General features: G+C 47.7%; 1 protein-coding gene across 1 annotated transcript in view; it reads right to left on the bottom strand.

Annotated features, from left to right (window-relative positions):
* Positions 1–375: 375 nt before the first annotated feature.
* The window catches only part of HAUS7 (HAUS augmin like complex subunit 7), a 95,783-nt gene continuing 76,691 nt past the window's right edge, over positions 376–19,467 (bottom strand). Inside the window, exons 9-10 of the mRNA XM_085629825.1 lie at positions 16,523–16,634; positions 376–2,736 (exon numbers count right to left, since the gene is read on the bottom strand). Coding sequence (XP_085485951.1) covers positions 2,657–2,736; positions 16,523–16,634 — 192 coding nt within the window. The 3' untranslated portion in view covers positions 376–2,656. The remainder of the gene's footprint in view (positions 2,737–16,522; positions 16,635–19,467) is intronic.

Below are 19,467 nucleotides of genomic sequence, written 5' to 3'. Positions count from 1 at the left end.
ATCATTCACCGGATGGTCCCTTTAAATCTCAGTAACTGTTTTACTAGAGTTGGACAAGGTCACACAATGGTTCAGTTACAATCCTGACAAACCTCTGATGGAGAATAGTCTGGGGCTGGACTCGCAGTTACGTGGAAGGAGCATCCGATAGTCAGACAATTCCACGCCTTTTCATAACAACAAGTGTCTCCGGGAGTGCGCAGATTTCAAAAAGACCGGTCCATAACTGTGAAGCCGCCCCCATCATGGTGACATCACTTCAGCATCATAAGCCACAGATGCAGCAAACACAACCCGCACCTCTGTAACCCTGCACCCCTCTGCCGCTAGAAGGACACAGTTGACAAGATAAGAAGTAAGGAACTCCAGAACAAACCTGTGTAACAAATCCAACATTTATTTTAAAAGTTTACTATCACAGGGTGACATCAGGGGGGAGCACTGGAGAGGCCGGACGGTTGACTTGAGGTGCAGGTGTACGGCCCCCTGGAAGCGGGGGCTGAAGATGATCATTGTACAAAGAAACAAATTAAATGCGGAATCCTCAACTGGGAAGAGGGTAACACTGGCGCGTTGGACACGACAGGAGGACAGCAGCATAGTTCACAGAATGCCTCTAATGCCGATGGCTGGGTGGGCGGGGGCTACTGTCCATGAATCATGAAGTGCCTAAAAGGACCACAATCCACCTGTCCAGCCTTAGAGACTGAATCTCAGTGGAATCCGGTCTAGTGTTAGTGGTCGCCTCCTGTTCCTCCGCACCCTGAAAGAAATGTTTGGCAAAAACAAAAAATAAAAAGAGTTTTTGGGTACCAGGGACTTTTCCCAGGTGTGGACAATGAAGAGCAGAATCATGCGTATGAGGAAGGGGCGGGCAAGATACCCTACTTCAGAAGTGTCTCCACATGTTGAAAGGCGCTTGAATCAGTGCCATGCAGAAGTTGATGGGACCCGAACCCCAGCACAGCCGGACTTTGTCCACAGTAAGAAATGGTCACACAGGTTTCACCCAAACCAGCCAGCTGAAAATCCAGTGCAGTATTAACTTCACTCTTGCAAGAACACACACGAAAACACACACGAACGAACACTGGAACACACACGAACGAACACTGGAACACACACAAACACACAGGAACACACAGGAACGAACACACACAGGAACGAACACACACACGAACAAACACATACACACACACGAACACACACGAACGAACACACACACACACACACGAACGAACACACACACACGAACGAACACACACACACGAACACACACACACACACAGTCTCTCTCCCAAGCACCACAAAGCTATCCATGGCTACTAATCGCCCTCCAAACAGTCTCAGATGCGGATAGACTGGGAGCAGGTCCATCCCTGTGCCGGAGGACTGTGTTCATGTCCACCATATGACAACTGGCCAGGAGCCAGCCCAGCCTGCTACCCTGACCACTGCCTATGTACAGGTCTGGGGATGGGTCATCTGGAGATTTTCTCAGTACCACAGGGGCACAGGGATGACACAGAGGAAGCAGGGAGCTAGAGAAAGAGACAGGAGACAGAGTCAGTGAAGGGAGAGGAGGTGGGGTTATGGAACCGGGTGAGGAGTCAGAGGACAGGTTATTAACGGGGGTGATTTCAGCAAGAGTGGTGGGTGGGGAGGAACAAGGAGGTGGACTGGAGAAGGAGACAACAGAGAAGCAGGGAGCCAGTAACCGCCTCCCGGAACTGGGTAAGGCTAGCAAGTAATATGGCACAGTAAAAACACAAAAATTGTATCTAGAAAGGAAGCACTTGTTAACCAACTGAAAAGCTATTGTATGTCAACACCTCACCCCTCAAAGAAGCCTCACTATATACGCTAAAGCATCCAAGGTAAGTCCCCTCGGGTCTTGTCATGTGAGGACTGTAGGCAGTCACCTTATTGTAAACAAGTGACAGATGTGTACCTCAGGGTGGGATACAGCAGGCAGCCCACTGCCAACAGCAACCACGGGATGGGACATGTTTCTACCACCTGCCCTCTCAACAACTGAATCAGACAGAGGGAACGCAGGCGGCTAGAGGGCCGGCACAGGAAGCGACAGGATCAGCCGACAGAGCAGCATCGCACTACAACTCTATAAACCAGGGTCTCTTTCCTCACTCCGGACCAGAGCACCTCACAGAGTGTATGCCGCCCAGACTCCGGGCACTGGAGGCTGACCAGCACAAAGCCACAGACTTTGGCACAGACCCAAACTCCTGGCACCGCCTCCCCGGTCCAAAAGACTGTTCGGCCTTAGGGGGCACCAGTGAAGGTTCAAGGGGTCATCCAAAAGTCCTCTTTGCAAATAGGGATCAAATCCAGACAAAAGTTCTGACCCAGCTGCCAGATTACTTACAAGCATGTTTTCATCAGGAGCAAGGCCTCTGACTTAGTCGCGTGAAGGTGGTCAAAAGAATTGCCTTTTCTGGTCCTGGGGAAAGCTCAGCGCAGACACATCAGGTGGGAGGTAACTTGGGTAGTCCTTTAGGAGGGAGCGGTCGCCAGCTCAGGCAGGTGTCCGTGGTATGATGGAGGGACGAGGAGGCTGGTCAGTGAGGGCGGTTCCAGCCCATTCCCGCCACTCCCTCCGACATCAAGAGGTCCAAAGTCCACTTCTTCAGCAGAATTAAGACGGGTATTCCTCTAACGCCTGAAATGTGGCGTAGAATTTATCATATCTTTTTCGCAGTTGTTCCATTTTTGAGCCTAAAAATGAAGGAAAGAAGAAAAGTGAGTAACTAAAGACAAACAACAGCTCCCTGGCTCTGCTTGGGCATGTGTGGTGGCCTAGTTAGGTTTCCTTGTAACAATGAGATCACAATCTTTAACTACTAAAAGGGCAGCGTTGTGAACTATGCATCTCTCTTCAAATCTTGAATCACCTCTTCGCACGTGAGGTCTCAAACTACCTCTCTGCACGTGAGGTCTCAAACCACCTATCTGCACGTGAGGTCTCAAACCACCTCTCCGCACGTGAGGTCTCAAACCACCTCTCCGCACAGGAGGTCTCAAACCACCTCTCCGCACAGGAGGTCTCAAACCACCTCTCCGCACGTGAGGTCTCGAATCACTTCTCTGCACGTGAGGTCTCGAATCACTTCTCTGCACGTGAGCTCTCGAATCACTTCTCTGCACGTGAGGTCTCGAATCACCTCTCTGCACGTGAGCTCTCGAATCACCTCTCTGCACGTGAGCTCTCGAATCACTTCTCTGCACGTGAGGTCTCGAATCACTTCTCTGCACGTGAGCTCTCGAATCACCTCTCTGCACGTGAGATCTCGAATCACCTCTCTGCACATGAGGTCTCGAACCACCTCTCTGCACGTGAGGTCTCGAACCACCTCTTGGCACATGAGCGTAATCCTGCTAGCTCTTGGAACAACAGAGAGCTGTAATGAGTAACATGTACCACAAGTTTCACAGAACAGGGTTAATAGACAGGGATACAAATTATTCAACCTTTAACACAGGCGGAAATTAGAAAAGGAAACAAACTAAACAAACAGAAAAGCCCTAACATCTTATTACCACCCAACAAGAGCCTGCACTGAAATGTCGGCTACTGTGCTAGAAATAAACGGCAAAGTACTTTTCAGTGTGCAGAAGTCTTGTGGGGGCTGGGGTTCTGGCAGAACCAGGTTTGCTCACTGCTATATGATAAGAACCAACCCTTTGTCAGGCAACAATCCTAAGATATACAGTACACGCTGACAACAGGAAGGGGCGGGTCTCAAAGCCCAACGCACTGGATTTGTGTCTATAAGAACCGAACCAACACAATCGGCTGCTTTTCTCATCCCCATTTAAAATAAGATGCAAAGTTACCCGATGGAAGCTGACCAATCGCCTTCCTAGACTCCTGCATCAACCATCTGACAACTTATTTAAAAATAAAAATAAAGGACTTCCAGACTGGCCTGTAACAATTTATATTTATTAATTTTGATTGTTTTTTTATAGCGCAAGCTTGCCCCTTGCTTGTATCAGAGCGCTTTACAAATTTACAGAGAGCAGCGCAGTGATAACAATAAAGCCATCTATGAAGAAGAAAAATACAGGATATATTTTTAGCACCCAGAGAAGGGAGGGTACGCTTTACAATATTCAAGAGCAGAGGCCATAACTCAACAAAAGCCAAAGTATCCTAGTCACTGAAACTGTAGGATCGGGCATTGTAAAGAAACGGGAGGGTAGAGTCAGGACTGCTAAGTTTAAAACACTGAAGTCGCCGGTGAGAGTAGTAATGAGTGCGATTGAGGGAAGATGGGTATCTTCGTATCTAGGGAAGACATTTGTTAATAAGAAGTACTTGGACTTCTTTCTGAGGCATTCATTCTGACTTCAAGGGGCAAGGGGTTCCAAGTTCTTGGGGCAATCCCAGAGTAAGATTGGTTGTAAGTTTTCTTCTTGTAGAATCTCTGTGGTTTCAGAAGAAAGGTGTTGGAGCATCTTGATAGTCTGGAGCCGCCAGAACGTTCGACCATATGAGCAAGATACTTATGGGTTTTGAAGTAAAGGGCTTTATTTGTCATGCAGGCTATTTTTCGCTGGATTCTAGCTTCGTATGGGAGCCAGTTGAGGGATTTCAGATAAGGGGTGATGTCGTTTCTTTTTGAGCTGGTGACGAGCCGTGCAGCAGCACTAAACAAAGCTCTTACAGGAGCCAGTTTGGATCTGGGCAATCCAGAGAGGGTTGCGCTTCCATAGTCCAACCTGTGTGTCACCAGGGCTTGCACTGCATGCTTGAAATCGTTGGGGGGAGGAAGGGTTTTAGGTTTTCTTAGAATGTTCTTTCGGTGAATCGCCCCTATGGTGGCGGCACAGATGTGGTTCTGCATGTTGAGGTTCTTGTCAAGAATTAATCTCAGTGTCGTCGCTGAGTCAATGACCTGTGGAATGCAGTTGAGGGCTGTTAGATGTTTCAACCATTCTTCAATAACAGGTGACTGGTTGGGTTGTGCGATTAGGTGGAATTCGTTTTTGAGTATTTTGTTTGAGGTGACTGGATGCTAGCCAATTTTGAGTTTTCTGTAGTGTTGTGTTGAGGGAGCGGATGTCTTCTGGGAAGTAAAGTTGGGTATCGTCAGTGTACACGTCAGTGTACATGTGGCAGTGGATGTTAGAGGAGCTCAGGATTTCCGTTAGAGGCTCCATGAGCAGGTTGAAGAGAGTGGGCGAAAGCCAGGAGCCCTGAGTGACCGGAGTGGTTTGCGATAGTGAGTGATTAACCTTGATTCTTCGAGTCGTATTTTGGAGATAATCTCTTGAACTCTCATGTACATTTTAGAGAGGCACGGAAGCATTTTATCAGGCATTTATTGTGTACTGTCTAAACTATGAGTAGGTGTCCATCAAGAGAGAGGAACTCATTTGCCCAAGGGGGGCTACTCACAATGCACTAAAAGTCAATAAAGCGTGAAACTAGTATTTTGAGTTAGGACACTCCATCCACAAGCCTCCTTTATCAGCCATATATGCCTTCTCCTCTTTTCTGGCTTCCTCTTTTTGATCTCTCCCCTCGCCCAGCACTTCGAGCCAGCTTGAGTGGGACATACAAGACTAACTAGCCAACAACTCAAGCAGACCACCAACCCGACCATCATGGGTTCAAAGGTGACACTCAACATAGAAAAAGGCTTCGAGCTGTGAAAATGAATACTGAAGTGCGGAAAGATGCAACGCAGTCAAAACCATCTAATCTGACTGAACCATTTCCATTTCCATTTCCTGGGGGCATGGTACGATTGCCAATGCTGTGTCCGGCACACCTTCAGTTTAACATTCGCTTCAAGGAGATGGTAATGATACAAAATGCATCTCAAAAAGTGCAAGAGCGCGAGAGTGAGTGATGGCAACACCAAAACACCAACGTTTGTCCCACCACTGAACTTTGTCAAATCCAAGCCATGTTGGCAGATCACCTCTTCCCCTCAAAATGATCCTAATGTGCCAATAACAGTTCGGAAACTTATCTGGTCACCTGTCATTAACACAACTAAAAAAGGCTTCTTTGTGGCAACCTGTGCAATCGCAAATGTCTTGTGGCCCAGTCTAAGCGCCACGTCCAGCTCTTGTAGATGTTAAAGCTAAGGCCATGGGTGCTACAGGATACGCTGCGGAAGCCAAGGCCAGTCACAGGGCAGGCCCCTTTCTGCAAAAGAAGGACGCATTTTGAAAGGAGCTGGAAGCTCCTACCTCGCATCAGTTATTTTGAATGAGGCTTGATTCAGGTCTTTGAGCTGCGGGTTCCTCTTCCAGTGTATAGAGAGGCCTGGCAGGCTATGTGGAGAGAGGTAAGTCTTGGCGCTAGGGTCCAACAAATGGCTTCATGTTTCAATCAGGATATGCTTGGCTTCCCATTAATAGCTATGGCAGACCATCACAGCAGCACTCAAAGGAAACATGCAATGAATTGAAAAAAATGTTTAAGAAGCATAACAAATTATTATTAGGGAAAATAGGTCAGTGAAGTGGAAAAACTGGGTTGGGATGGGAGTAACCAACAATGGGTTAAATAAATAAACAACTTGTGATACACAGTAACCAGTTTGGAAAGTGGGGTTAAGCCCTTTTCATAAAGACTGGTCTATTTAGAAGAAAACAATAGTAAATTAATTTAACCCCTTCGGTGCCACGCCCTTTCCCCCTCCTGTGCCGGGCGTTTCCCACGCGGGTGGGTTTCATGACGAGATAGTCTCGTCATGGGCACAGCGCGACCGTGCTCCATGACGAGACTATCTCGTCATGGGCACAGAAGAGGTTAAAAAAAAATTAAAAAGCATTAGACGGCCACTATGAACCAAGTAGGTTTAGTTGGACATGCCACCCTCGGAGTAGTTATAGAGGCTGGTACAGCTCATTGGATTTACTTCCCGACAGGCACTGTGCTTCTCTAGGGTAAGATTGCTTCTTCATGGCTAGTTCAGCAGAGACCGGTCGAATAGAATGGAGTGACTGGTGAGGTTTTCTTCTCTGGAACTAGCACACACAGAGGCGTCCAGCACATCCGTTTCCTTGGTTTGGACTTTTTGGAAGTCCCTTGCATGGGAGCAGGATTGCACCCGTGTGTCCTGGAGTTTTGTGCAGTTCGCAACAGGCACCCCAGGCATGATCACTGGGGTCAGGCGCCACTTGTGGCATTGCAGGACTCGCACTGCCCGGCATGCAGCTGCTGTCGCCAGCGTGGCAGACTTTGTTGCCCCTGTGAATCTAGTCAGGAACGTCCCTTACATTTCTTGTATCCACACCTGGGGGGACCGAGATGTAAGCCAGAAGAAGGCATATTTCTCTGACAACAGCAAACAGAAAGAATGAATGTGAAGTACCGACAAAGTGGCCAACATGACAGGTCTGCAGGAGGCTAAGGCAGCAGCAGAGGATGAGCACCGTGAACCTCTAGCAAAGGAATCGCTGGCAATGGGGAAAGTGGGAAATCCAGATGGCCAGTGATGCCCCGATGCGGAGTTCACTCCAGCTTTGGTGGAAAGGATTTAGGACAATCGCTGGTCCCAGGATTTAAAGTGAACATGTCCAAATCAAAATTAATGTATGTGAAACTGATTAAGATGGAAAAGAAGACACTGGCTGGCATGGCTGTAGTTTGGGGTTGAAGTACTTCAACTGACACAAAGGGATCAGTGCTTACAAGCACTGAACACCCCAAACCTAACAGGGGTTACATAGAGGTCGAGACAAGTGGAAGCTCTTTATATGTCCTGGTTCAGTAGACTCAATGTCATCACCCAGAATGAGATACTGCAGCACTGCCATGTGACCCAGGCTCTGGGCCACAAGAAACACAAGGAAAACACACAAGAGATTCTGAAGAAATGACAAAGGACGCTACTGACATTCACCTGGGGAATGTCACCAAAGGGGAGCGATTGACATGCTGGAGAAGAGAGAACTGGGATCCGATATCTGAAGCGTTTGAGAATAAGGTGACTAACCCTCTGAGGAATCCAGGTGGAAGGTTAAATAACAGGAGAGATCACAGAGATGCATATGGACGAGGCACTGGGCAATGAATGAGGATATCTAACAAGTGCCTAAGAGAGGACTGACTGTATCGGAGTAAGTGGTTCGTTCAAGGCAGCTAGCACCGAGCTTGTAAAGAGTTGCACCAACACACCAGGCCTATGTGCAACTGCCACCCGTACAGAAATGGGAGAAGAGGCAAGGAGTGTTTACTGATGAGAAAGTAAGTGACTTCTGCAAGTCAGTGTGGCAAAGCAAATCCACAGAGAGACCAAATATAACATTATCAGATACCTTAAACCTAAAACCGACATGAAATCTCTTCAAGTGCACAAATGTTGGAGTGGTCAGGAAGAGTCTTCTGTTTTGGGTGGGCTTGTTCTGAAGTAAACACCTATAGCATGTCCTTAGAGCTTACTAGGGAAATTCTGGAAAACCCGATGAAAAGGGCACGTGCACCGGTGGTTTTGGAAGTAAGAGAGGAGGAGTCCACGAGCTACAAAGTGAAAGGATCATGCTTCCGTGCCACCCTCAGATCTGCCATCAGCTCCCAGCCATTAACAAAATGGAACTTCTTGTCCAAGAAGAGATTGGGCCAGAATTTAGGGGAAGACCAGGGCTACGCAATTTCTCCATCTGTGGACATCCCTCGCACCTTATTTCCAAAACCTTACACCACCCTAATGCCCCCTCCCGACCTAGAAGAATGATGGTCGAACTTGCGACCAGTGAGATTGAGGAACTACTCCTCTCTTACTTGATCACTCTAGAAACCGACAAGGTTGGTATGGCCCAAATTCAAACCATTCACGCCAACCCACACAGGGAACCCCCTAACAACCACAGAGTCGTAAATAGTGACAACCTCAAGCAAGTTAATATCTGTGACTCCTACATCACACACGCCTGTACGACTGAAATGCGCACTACTCAATTGTAGATCAGCTAACAAACATGTCTCAGATATCTTTGACCTCATCCAAAAATACAAAATAATGAGCTAGATATTATCATCCTCATGGAAACATGGCTTAATTCTTCCTCCACCCCCATCTTAGATCTCCTAGTTCCTCCTAGTCACGACATAATCCGTCTAGACTGAACAACTAAACAGGGCAGTGGACTAGCTTGCATTCACCGGAACGCACCATTTGTCTCCCACTTGGAGACTCCCACCTCACCTATAGTTGAATACTTTTGCCTCAACATCTCTAGTAACCACATCCTTGTATGCAAACGTCATACTTTCTACCACCCTCCTGGCGATAACTTCCTCGTCATTGAATAACTAATAGAGATTATATCTTCCAATGATGACCCATCAGTATCCCAAATTTACCTTGGTGATTTCAACCTTCATTGGTCCAAACCTAATGACCAAGTGGTGATCTGCCTTAACGCATTCTTATCTGATCTGGACCTTATCCAATTCTGTGACCGACCAACTCACAACAAAGGAGAAATTCTGGTCCTCATTATCTCAAAAGGTAATACCATCACATTGGAGGACATTACCCCGTGTGATTGGTTCAACCATTACTGCATCTTCTTCTTAATCAATAGAGAGGTGAAACAGAAAAGGGTCCAACCAAAGAAAATTAAACAGTGGAAAAGAGACCTAAGGAATATTAACACGGATTGTCTAGCTATCAAATGTAGAAATGCCTTGTCTTCCCAAACTGACAAGACTGATGTGCATGATCTCACTGACTTCTGTAACTCCACTATCTCTGGTATCATGGATTCAATAGCTCCTCTACAGCAAAAAAATGCCTCCTCCAAAATCTCCAAACCAGGGTTCAACGACGACCTCTGAACGCCGCAACCTAAGGGCTGCTGAACGTGTATGGAGATCCAAACTCTCCATCTATCATCTAAAAGTCCTTAGATCGGTTAGGAGTACTTACAATACAAAAATCAAGACGACTAAGGCCGATTATTTCAGGGTCCAACTCAGTCAAGCCTCAAATCGTCCCAAAAAACGTTCCCAAATTGTCAAACAGCAATCAGCTATAGCACCCAAGCACTTCGAATCAACAGCCAACTCACCCTCCTACAACGATCTGACTATCTTGTTCACTGAAACAACTAAACTCATCAGTCTTGAGCTTGAATCTAAGAGGGCCCTACTTACACCATCGATGAGTGCGGCTGACCATGCCCCCTCTGAGAGCCTAAAGCCACTTCTTATTAGCACCAAGAACATGGCCACCTGGAGCTCCTTCTCCCCCCTCAGTGAAAACGACATCTGCAAAACTCTGCTGAACATTAACCCCTCTAATCATTTCGGCGACCCTTTACCCTCATCTGTCTTCAAAGAAATTCAGGCTGTCCTTATCCCCATCTGGACAAAGATTGTCAACGCCTCCTTATCTCAAGGCAAGATCCCCGAATGTCTAATAGCAGCTCAGGTTTCACCCATTCTCAAAAAACCTGATGCGGACAGATCTGACCTCAACAACTTTCGCCCCATATCTACCATCCCTACTCTCGCTAAGCTCCTTGAAAAATGCGTCGAATCGCAACTCTGCTCGCACATTGAGACTTTCAATCTCTTGGATCAACATCATTCTGGGTTTAGGAGCGGTCAAAGTACCGAATCCGTGCTCTGTTTCACCATGGATGACATCCTAAAAATGTTAGACCATAACGAATCCTGTCTACTAATCCTCCTTGATCTTTCCTCTGCATTCGACACGGTTAATCACGATATCCTCTTAGCCATTTTGGAACACAGGATGGGCCTCTTCGGTCGGGTACTGCAATGGTTCGTGCCCTTCCTTCACAATAGATGCCAAAAAGTTAAGGTGAACCATACACTATCCCAATCATCTACCGTCTCCATGGGTGCCCCCGCAAGGGTCTGCGCGCTCTCCCATACTCTTTAATATTTTCCTTGAACCGCTAGCGAACGCTCCTAATTCTATGAACATTCTTTTTCATATGTATGAGGATGACATGCAACTTTACCTGAAAATCAATTCTTCTGAAGACTTCATCTCACTCAATTCCTCCCGGATGATTACCCAAAACTAACTGAGAACCATCTCCTGCTCAACACCGCCAAAACAGAATTCTTTCTCACATCCCCTTCTAAGCACACCCCCAAGATTGACCTCTGGATGAAACACCTCACTACCTTCAATTGCTCCCCTCTTATCATCGACTCAGTTAAGTCTCTTGGAATCCCCTTAGACTCGCACTTGAACACGAAGAAAAACATTAATAAGATGTGTAAGGGCACTAACTACCAAATTAGGCTTCTTAGAAACCTAAAACCATTCCTCCCTCAAGAGGACTTCAAGCAGGCGGTTCAAGCACTTGTCCTGTCGAGACTAGACTATGGTAGCGCAACGCTTTGTGTCCTCCCCAAACATACCTTGGCCCCGCTCAGGGCTTCGTTGAATGCAGCTGCCAGACTTATTACTGATACAAAAAGAACTGATCACATCTCCCCATCCCTAAGATCTCTAAAGTGGTTACCCTATGAAGCAAGAATACAACTAAAGATTGCCTGTCTGACGCACAAAGCCCTCCACTTCAAAAACCCTGGTTACCTGGCTCAAAACCTAGAACTATCGGGGGGGGGAGACCATCAAGAAGTGCAAATTCTCTATTACTGAAACCTCAGACTTTTTCGCAAAAAGGGATTTAGGCTCAGAGTCTTTTCTGGCTCGGAACCGAAGATCTGGAACTCGCTCCCTCCGGAAATCCGCAGAATTCCCCACACTGCTGCTTTCAAACATGAAGTAACAAGCATTTACAATGCAATGGTCTCGGCATTGGTAAAGTTTGAGCTATTGGCATTGCTCATGACATTATTTTTGTTTTTCTAATCCTCTCTGGGTCCCGACGTGCTGCAGTCAGCTTGCAGAGAGGATGCGGTGACATGTTAGCTTCTCTCGTTAAAGTTTTGAAGCAAAACTGGCGAGTGCCCGCTGAAAGGTGGAGGGGCAATTGATGAATCGCCCAGGGTAATGCAATCGGACAGTTTGCTCGCTCCTAATTGAGTGAGAACAGAGATGGTGAAATGTTTGCTCCGAGTTAAACACCGAATATCTTGTGCATGAAGTTCTAAAGTCTCGGCTAATTCTTACACTGCGCATATCTTTGTACCCTATATGACGTGCCAATCTAAACAGTTAACGAACTTCTGACAGACATGCCGCTGTTTGAAATGTGTTCAATGCTCTGTTAACCTGCTTAATGCTTTATTCTGCCTGACCAAGTCACAGTTCTCAATGTGAACACCCGCTCGCAATTTGCATTTGACTTTAATGATGCCGGCGGAGAAACAGGTTCGTTAACGATCACACGTGGCAAGTGTACTGTAATGCGGGGACGCTAGGGCTTGTGATCCAGACGTCGTAAGGTAATCACTTCCCCCGCCCCCCCTCACCCCCCCCCCCTCCTTGACCCTTGTGATTCTTGCTGAGTCAAATAGGAGAGCTTTTGTTCTGCCCCAGTAAGCGGTTTCCTGGCACGGGTTCGATATCGCCAGGGGACGGAGGAGGCCGGACTGCGGACTCTCGCAATCAGTAGCAGCAAAAAGCCCAAGCGACGTCTTTCTCGGAAGTCCTAATGAGTGGGTGGATTTGCAGATTTTTTTTGTACAGACCCCCTTAACCGAAAAATGCACACACGCAACTTTTGGGCGCCCTTGAAAGAGAGGTGTTTAAAGAGACGCGGAGTGCATTTACCACACAAACTACATTCTTGCAAAGAGATTTTACAAGAGGGACGGGGATTTTATTTATTTATACATTTTTAAATAGCGCGGGTATTAATCAGATGTACTGGAGCGCTTTACAGTAAATCGTTAGATATGAGGAACAAGGCAGAGCAAAATGCACACCACCGCCTTTCTCCGAGGCAGAGCAGAAATGCCTCGGAGAAACGCAGCGTCCATTTCGGATTCGGGGGCGTGTTTTGCTGTTCTCTCCTCCAGCCATTGGCTGGAGGAGAGAATGAGACTTTCTGCAAAAAACACGCCCCCGATCCGAAAAGGACGGGGCATGATCGGAGTGACGGGACCTCTTCTCCAATGGCTGGCCAGCATTGAAGAGGCCAGCCAATGGAGAACATGGGAGAAGAGGGGCGGGTTCAAGCCCCTCTTCTCCAAGTCATTAAATCTCGGATCGAGACTGCGCAAGCGCAGCCTTCGAGCCGAGACCTAAAAACAATCCTAATGAACAGGTTCCTGCCTTAAATGACCATTGATCGTCTGATTTGTAACGGCCAGTATTGTCTACCTCACGGTACCAATGTTTGTGCGCATCCTTGTACTTTTTTATTCGCTCATTATGCTATCCTCTCTTATTTCCTATACAATGTTCCCTTTTTACCTTGTTCTCCCCTTCCGTTATTGTGAAGTGCTCCGATACCCCTTGGGGTCTTGTTCGCGCTATACAAAACTTTTTAAATAAATAAGTAAATCAATCCCTGGTCTGGCTCTGCTACATACAGTCCACAGACAAGAGTGTCTGACATGGTCTCTAAAGTTAAGAGTACTGGATCTGTTAGATTAAAGACAGCAAAAAACAGACAGGGTAAATAAGAAACGTATGGGGCATCGACTAAACAGTAAAAATCAATTGGGACATTTTTATCAATGTAAAATTCATGTAAATCAAAAGGCGCGTACGATGACATGTACCTGAAAGGAGATGTTTTAGGATGCCAACGATCAAGAGCCTTTGCATCCAGGGCACCTGGCTACCAAGCATCTAGCAGCTAATGTCCAGCAGCACGGGCCACAGTTTGGGAAACACCAGTTCAATGTCAAACCTAAGTTGAGTACAAATCTTAAATTGGTGCCCTTCCGGACATTGTATGGTGCCCAAAGATCTCACTCAGAGGGTACCAAATTTCAAGAACTTGTATGTTGAAACCGGCCGTTAGTGATTTTTAGATGCATCAAACGGGAATGTGAAACTGGCCTGAAAACTTTGGCCCAACCAAAACTTCAAACTGAGATAAATCTGGAACTCCCAGTTTAGGTAGTGATGAAATGAAAATTAGATGTGTAAAGCGCTCTACTACCCGTGGGTATCTAGGCGCTAATGCTTCTGGAGAAAACAGATCAGATGAAGTCCGCTGAATGGATTTCTTAGATGTGGAAAAGCCATGTTTTTAAAGCTTTGCAAAAGGAGAGATTTGGTTTACACTTCAAATCAGAGGGCTTCGAATTCCAAAGCTTTGCAGTACAAGTGATAAAACTGCGACCGCCCCAGTTGGCCTTTTTGACTCTAGGCACCACCAAATTATGAGCTACGGATGATCTAAGTGATCCTCTAGAGGGGTACCATTGGAATTTTTGTTGAAAGTATTTAGGTCTGAAATCATGTAGTGCCTTGAAGAAAATGCAGAGGCCCTTAAAATCTATTTGTTTTTTTAATGGGAAGCCAATGAACCTGGGCAAGTCCCTGAGCAATAGATTGAGATCGGGGGATTCCCAGGAGCAAGCGTCTGGCGGCATTCTGAAGGTTGGTTAATAAGACAACACAATAATCCAGCATAGAAATGATAAATGTGGAAACTACATCTTTGTGTAAGTCTGATGGAAAAAAAGAAAGAATTTTCCTGAGCGTTTTTTATCATCAAGTATGATGAAGAAGTGATTGCATTAACATGTCCATCAAAAGAAAGATTACACTGAAAAAGAACTAAGTTCCTGACCCCGGATACAGAGAGGGGAGGTGGTCCGAGGTTTGTGGCCACCAACTGGACGACCAAAAGGATGAGTTACGACCAAAGAGTAATACTTCAGTCTCGTTTGAGTTTAACTTCAAAAAATTGTTGGACATCCAGATCTTTATCTAGACCATGCAGTCAGGAAATCTAGATGGAGTTTCGTCCAGATTATTGGCCACTGGCACTACAATTTGGGTGCAAAAGACACACAAAAGATGGACGGAATCAAACATTCACCCCCGTCACAGATCTGGGTTAAATCCATTGTTTTTTTGCATGCCACACCATTCAGATCAGACCCAATCAGATGCAAATCAGTCTTGACCCTGTCCTCATGGGAACAGTCCAGCCCGAACTGCCAAGCCAGGTCCTCCCTGGATCGATAACAAGAATCCTGGGACCGGTTTTGGGGGTACCACCCATCATCAGCCAGGCTAGCTTGAATCAGGACCCTATTCTGGGAATACCCTTCCCACTTAGGGTGACAAGAGCAAAAAGAACAAAGGATGGTCGGTATGCTGAACAAATCAAACATTCACCCCTAGTCACAGATTTGGGTTTAATCAGTTCAAACAGTTCAAACAGTGACAATCTCGCATTGGGCCGTTTGCCGAGGTGATCTTGAGCCGTCCGGGCGGTCTCAGTGCATCACGCGGTCCTTAAGCAAGTCCACGTCTTTCCTCCTTGGATCAGATAGCTCCTCCTGGCATGCGCAGTCTATCTCCTCACTCTCCTTTCTTACCACACCCAAAGCACCAGCCAGTTCCGGTGCCTTCTCGCACTGCGGTCTGGCCCAGAATGCGAGTCCCTTTCGTCCTCCATGGATGCTGGTGCACAGGGCCTCTGAGAGGACACATCACACGCTGCACAAAGCACTGGCTGAGGAGGCAGCACTCATCATTCTCAGCACATCTGGACGACCCTCCAGTCTTGCTGGGGAATTCTTCCCGCTCAGGAATCCCAAACATGAAGGCCGTCTGCAGCCGGGCCAGGCTGGTTCAGCTCGAGGTTCATGGTCCCGTCTGGCGAACGACTTCACAAGAGAATGTTGTTCACAGGCAGAAAGGAGACCGGAGTGGTTTTCTCTCTGGCAGGGACAATAAAGTCACTTGCGTAATTATTATTTCTGTCTGCTATTTAGTTACTCCGATGCTTTGTTGCACATTTTTAAAGAGCACAAAGTTCACCGATTCCTTTACTTATTGGGGTCTTTTGGGGTTCCTCAGACCCAGCGAAGAGCTTTTGTCCTTAAGACCGTGCCAAAAACTAGTGAAAAAAGGACAGCAGCCCGATTGAGGTACAGACCACCCAAAACTTAAACCTGAGGGTAATACCACAGAGTAACGCTATTATCGCCTTTCACCATTAACCCCGTATTTAACATCCAAGCCTACACAAGCCTTTGAGACAGAAGTATTCGGTTCAAGAGAAGCCAAAATCCAGTAAAGGGGCAGAAGAGAACTAACCTTATATATGACCAGCTGCACCACAGCCTCCACGGATGATCCCGCGGTGACACTCCCAGGAGAGCCAATATAACAAGACCAATCATTTAGAGACCAATCTAAAGGTATTGCTTGGATCAGGCTGCGCCTGCTCCCAGAGGGCTACAGGCCCTGCCCACTGTCACCCACGTCAGCAGAGGGGCAACCACAGGGTCACACGTGGGCATCAGGAGCTTTGAAATGATGCTGCAGATGCCCCTGCCACTTCTGCTGGTGGCATCCTATCCTGTCCCCGTCTACAATGAATACCTTGGCAAGGTGCCATCTATCTGATATTGCCCTTGAGGGGGCACACGAGCAGGGGGTGAGGTACTCACACAAGGTCATCATGTTGCTGCTGCCCCAGGACTCCTTCGTGACCTGCCTGCGCTCCACGGTTTCCACAATTCTTGTGGAGGTTTCGGTAAACTGGGCAAAGGCCCGCAGCTCCTGTGGGAGGAAGGAGGAGAGTGAGGTCAACAAAGAGAAGTCAGGAGATATTGCAAACAGTATCCTACAGGGAGGCACAGTGCTTGAACCCCACAAGGGCCGGCCTAAGCCCGTGAGAAGAGGAATTCATGTAGGATACCGCAAACCACATAACACAAGGGAAAGGAGTGCGGGAACCCCACAAGAACTAATCAGAGCCTCAGAGACAGCAGGAATGAGATGAGACACCACAAATCACATCACATGGAGGAGCACAGTGCGGGAACCCCACAAGCAGCAAACAGAGCCCACGAAACGAAGAATTCATGTATTTTTGAAAATAATGGCTATACCCCCTCCTCTACCGGTCGTCCGGTCAATCCGATTTATAGCATAATCAGGAGGAATGATTTGCACAAGAGTGGGGTCTGACTCGTTATGGAGCCATGTCTCAGTTAAGAAGAGGACATCAGGTTTTAGATCTTTAGGAGACCCTTTAGAGGGTCCCCTGAAAACCTACCAAGCCCTGGTGTGGTCCATAACTATTCTTAGCCAGCCTGACACCACCAGACATGCTTCTGACCTCATAGGGTGAGGGCCAGTGCTCTCATTGGCCAGGAACAAAGCCTGCGCTGGGTGGAGGTGCTTCACATCTCCCCCAGGCCAGGATGGCCTTCCAGGGCAGGAAGTTTCAAAGGCGATGACGCCTCTGAAATGCAACCCAGGCAGCTCCAGACAGTGGAAGATGCTAACACCCCCCCCCCCTTCCTGCTCCACATCTGGTGGGAGGACAGGTGGGACAATTAGTTTAATTAGGAGGTGGGTCCCCATTCAGCCAGCACTACCACAAAGGTAGGGCAGGTGTGGTGGAGCCCACTTTTCAATTCCCTCCATCTTGGTTTGTGAGGGGACATAGACAATTAGGGTTAGGATAGTGCCCTTTCCCACGAGAAGTGGTCATTTAGAGGGTGTAGACACCCTAAAGGTAGGTACCCATTGGCTACTACCCATCTACCCCTGTAGCGACCCTAAATTCAGTATTTAAGTGGCATCATCCCTGGACCCTGAACTCAGATTTGACATACACAGACAAGAAAAGGACAAAGAAGAGCTGCTGACCCAAAGACTGAAGCCCTGCTGTGGAAAACTGGCGCCAAACCCTTCCTGCTGCCTTAAAGACTCGACAATCGTGGTGTCCTGCAATTGTGAGGCCTCCAAGAACCCCAGAGCTCATCCAGACTTCTACAAATTGCCAAAGAACTCCCTTGGAGTACAGCTACTACTCCTCTGCAGTCTGCAGGCACTGCACCTGTAAAGTCCAGTTTGTCGACTTGTTGCTCCCCAGCGACTGATGCAGCACAAAAACCAAAAGTGGTACACCAGCTCTGGAGGATCAGATCTGTCTCCCCGCCAAGTTTGGAGACACCATGATCTACTGGAGCCGTGCCAAACCAATACCCGGGGTACCGGACCCCCTTCAGCAATCACCGAGATGAGGAGTCCAGTCCGGACTCCAAATGCCCAGGAGGCAAGCACCCGTCGAGGAACATCGAGAACCTTGAGACCCACTTTGAGAGCGGCCCAGCTGTCTCATAACCGCCTCTTCACGCCGCCTGCTCCTGACCGCGAGGACATTTCGATGCACGCTGTCCGTCTGACCTACCTGCTCTGCACCTGTTCTGACATGTGGCCAGGGTTTGCCAATTGGGGTTTGGTTTGTTTTAGGGAAGGAACATAGGCCCTGGGCACCTGATTGGCAGGAGTCCAAGGCTCACTCAGTCAAAGTACATTCAGCAATTCAGCAAAAAGTGGGGGCATACCATGCAAGAAAGATGGCACTTTCTCACATTGTACTTCAGTAATTATTTGCCCTCTCGTGTGGGTTCTTCAGTGAGCGGTATATCATGGCATCCACAGAGATGCATCGCTGCTTTCTTGTTGAAACTTCACATTTTATTAAGCCATCTATCGATCTCATCAGCCTCCAGTCCCCTTCTCTGGTTTGTGTTCCAAGTGCTGCTTTAGCGTGCCCACCTTATATAAAATTCTGGTACCAGCCACACGGTGGTGCTATTCCGCAACTTTAGGGAGCAGGACACACACTACTACACAGCATGTAATCGTTTTTAGGTCTCGGCTAGCGAAGGCTGCGCTTGCGCAGTCTCGCTCGCGAGATTTAATGACTTGGAGAAGAGGGGCTTGAACCCGCCCCTCTTCTCCCCTGTTCTCCATTGGCTGGCCTCTTGAATGCTGTCCAGCCATTGGAGAAGAGGTCAGTCATTCCGATTAGGCCCCGTCCTTTTCGGATCGGGGGACGTGTTTTTTGCAAGAAGTCTCATTATCTCCTCCAGCCAATGGCTGGAGGAGAGAAAAGACAAACACGCCCCCGAATCCGAAAATGCCGCTGCCTTTCTCCGAGGCATTTCTGCTCTGCCTCGGAGAAAGGCGGTGGTGTCCAGCATCAGGTTCGTGCAGCTCGCAGCTTCCTCCTTGTTCATTTTCTTTTCTGTCAGTCTAATGCTTCCTTATTCTCCCTAAATTCGGACTCGGGTCTCAGTCTTACTCACTCGCTCTCTGTCCTGGCTCTGAGGCCCTAAACCCCCCCTCCCTCTCCCCGTTTCCGGGAGTTCAGCGCCTGCTTCCTGTTTGCCGTGCTGTGTCGGTCTGACCCCACTCCCCTCCCCTCAACCCCATTTCCTTGTTGTTTCTATTTGTCATTTTGTGTGCCTTTTAAACTGTCCTAGTAGTGATTGGTTAATAGTGTCTTGAAGTCCCTCCTTTTTGACTGCCGGGCACGCCTGTGGCTATTGGCCCCTTTACTTGTATACATTCTGCGTTGTTGCTGTATGCTGCT

Source organism: Triturus cristatus, chromosome 10 (assembly GCF_964204655.1).
Source record: "Triturus cristatus chromosome 10, aTriCri1.1, whole genome shotgun sequence".
In the NCBI taxonomy this organism is placed as follows: Eukaryota; Metazoa; Chordata; class Amphibia; order Caudata; family Salamandridae; genus Triturus; species Triturus cristatus.
The sequence above is the reverse complement of the archived record's forward strand: the minus strand, read 5'-3'. Positions and strand labels throughout refer to the sequence as shown.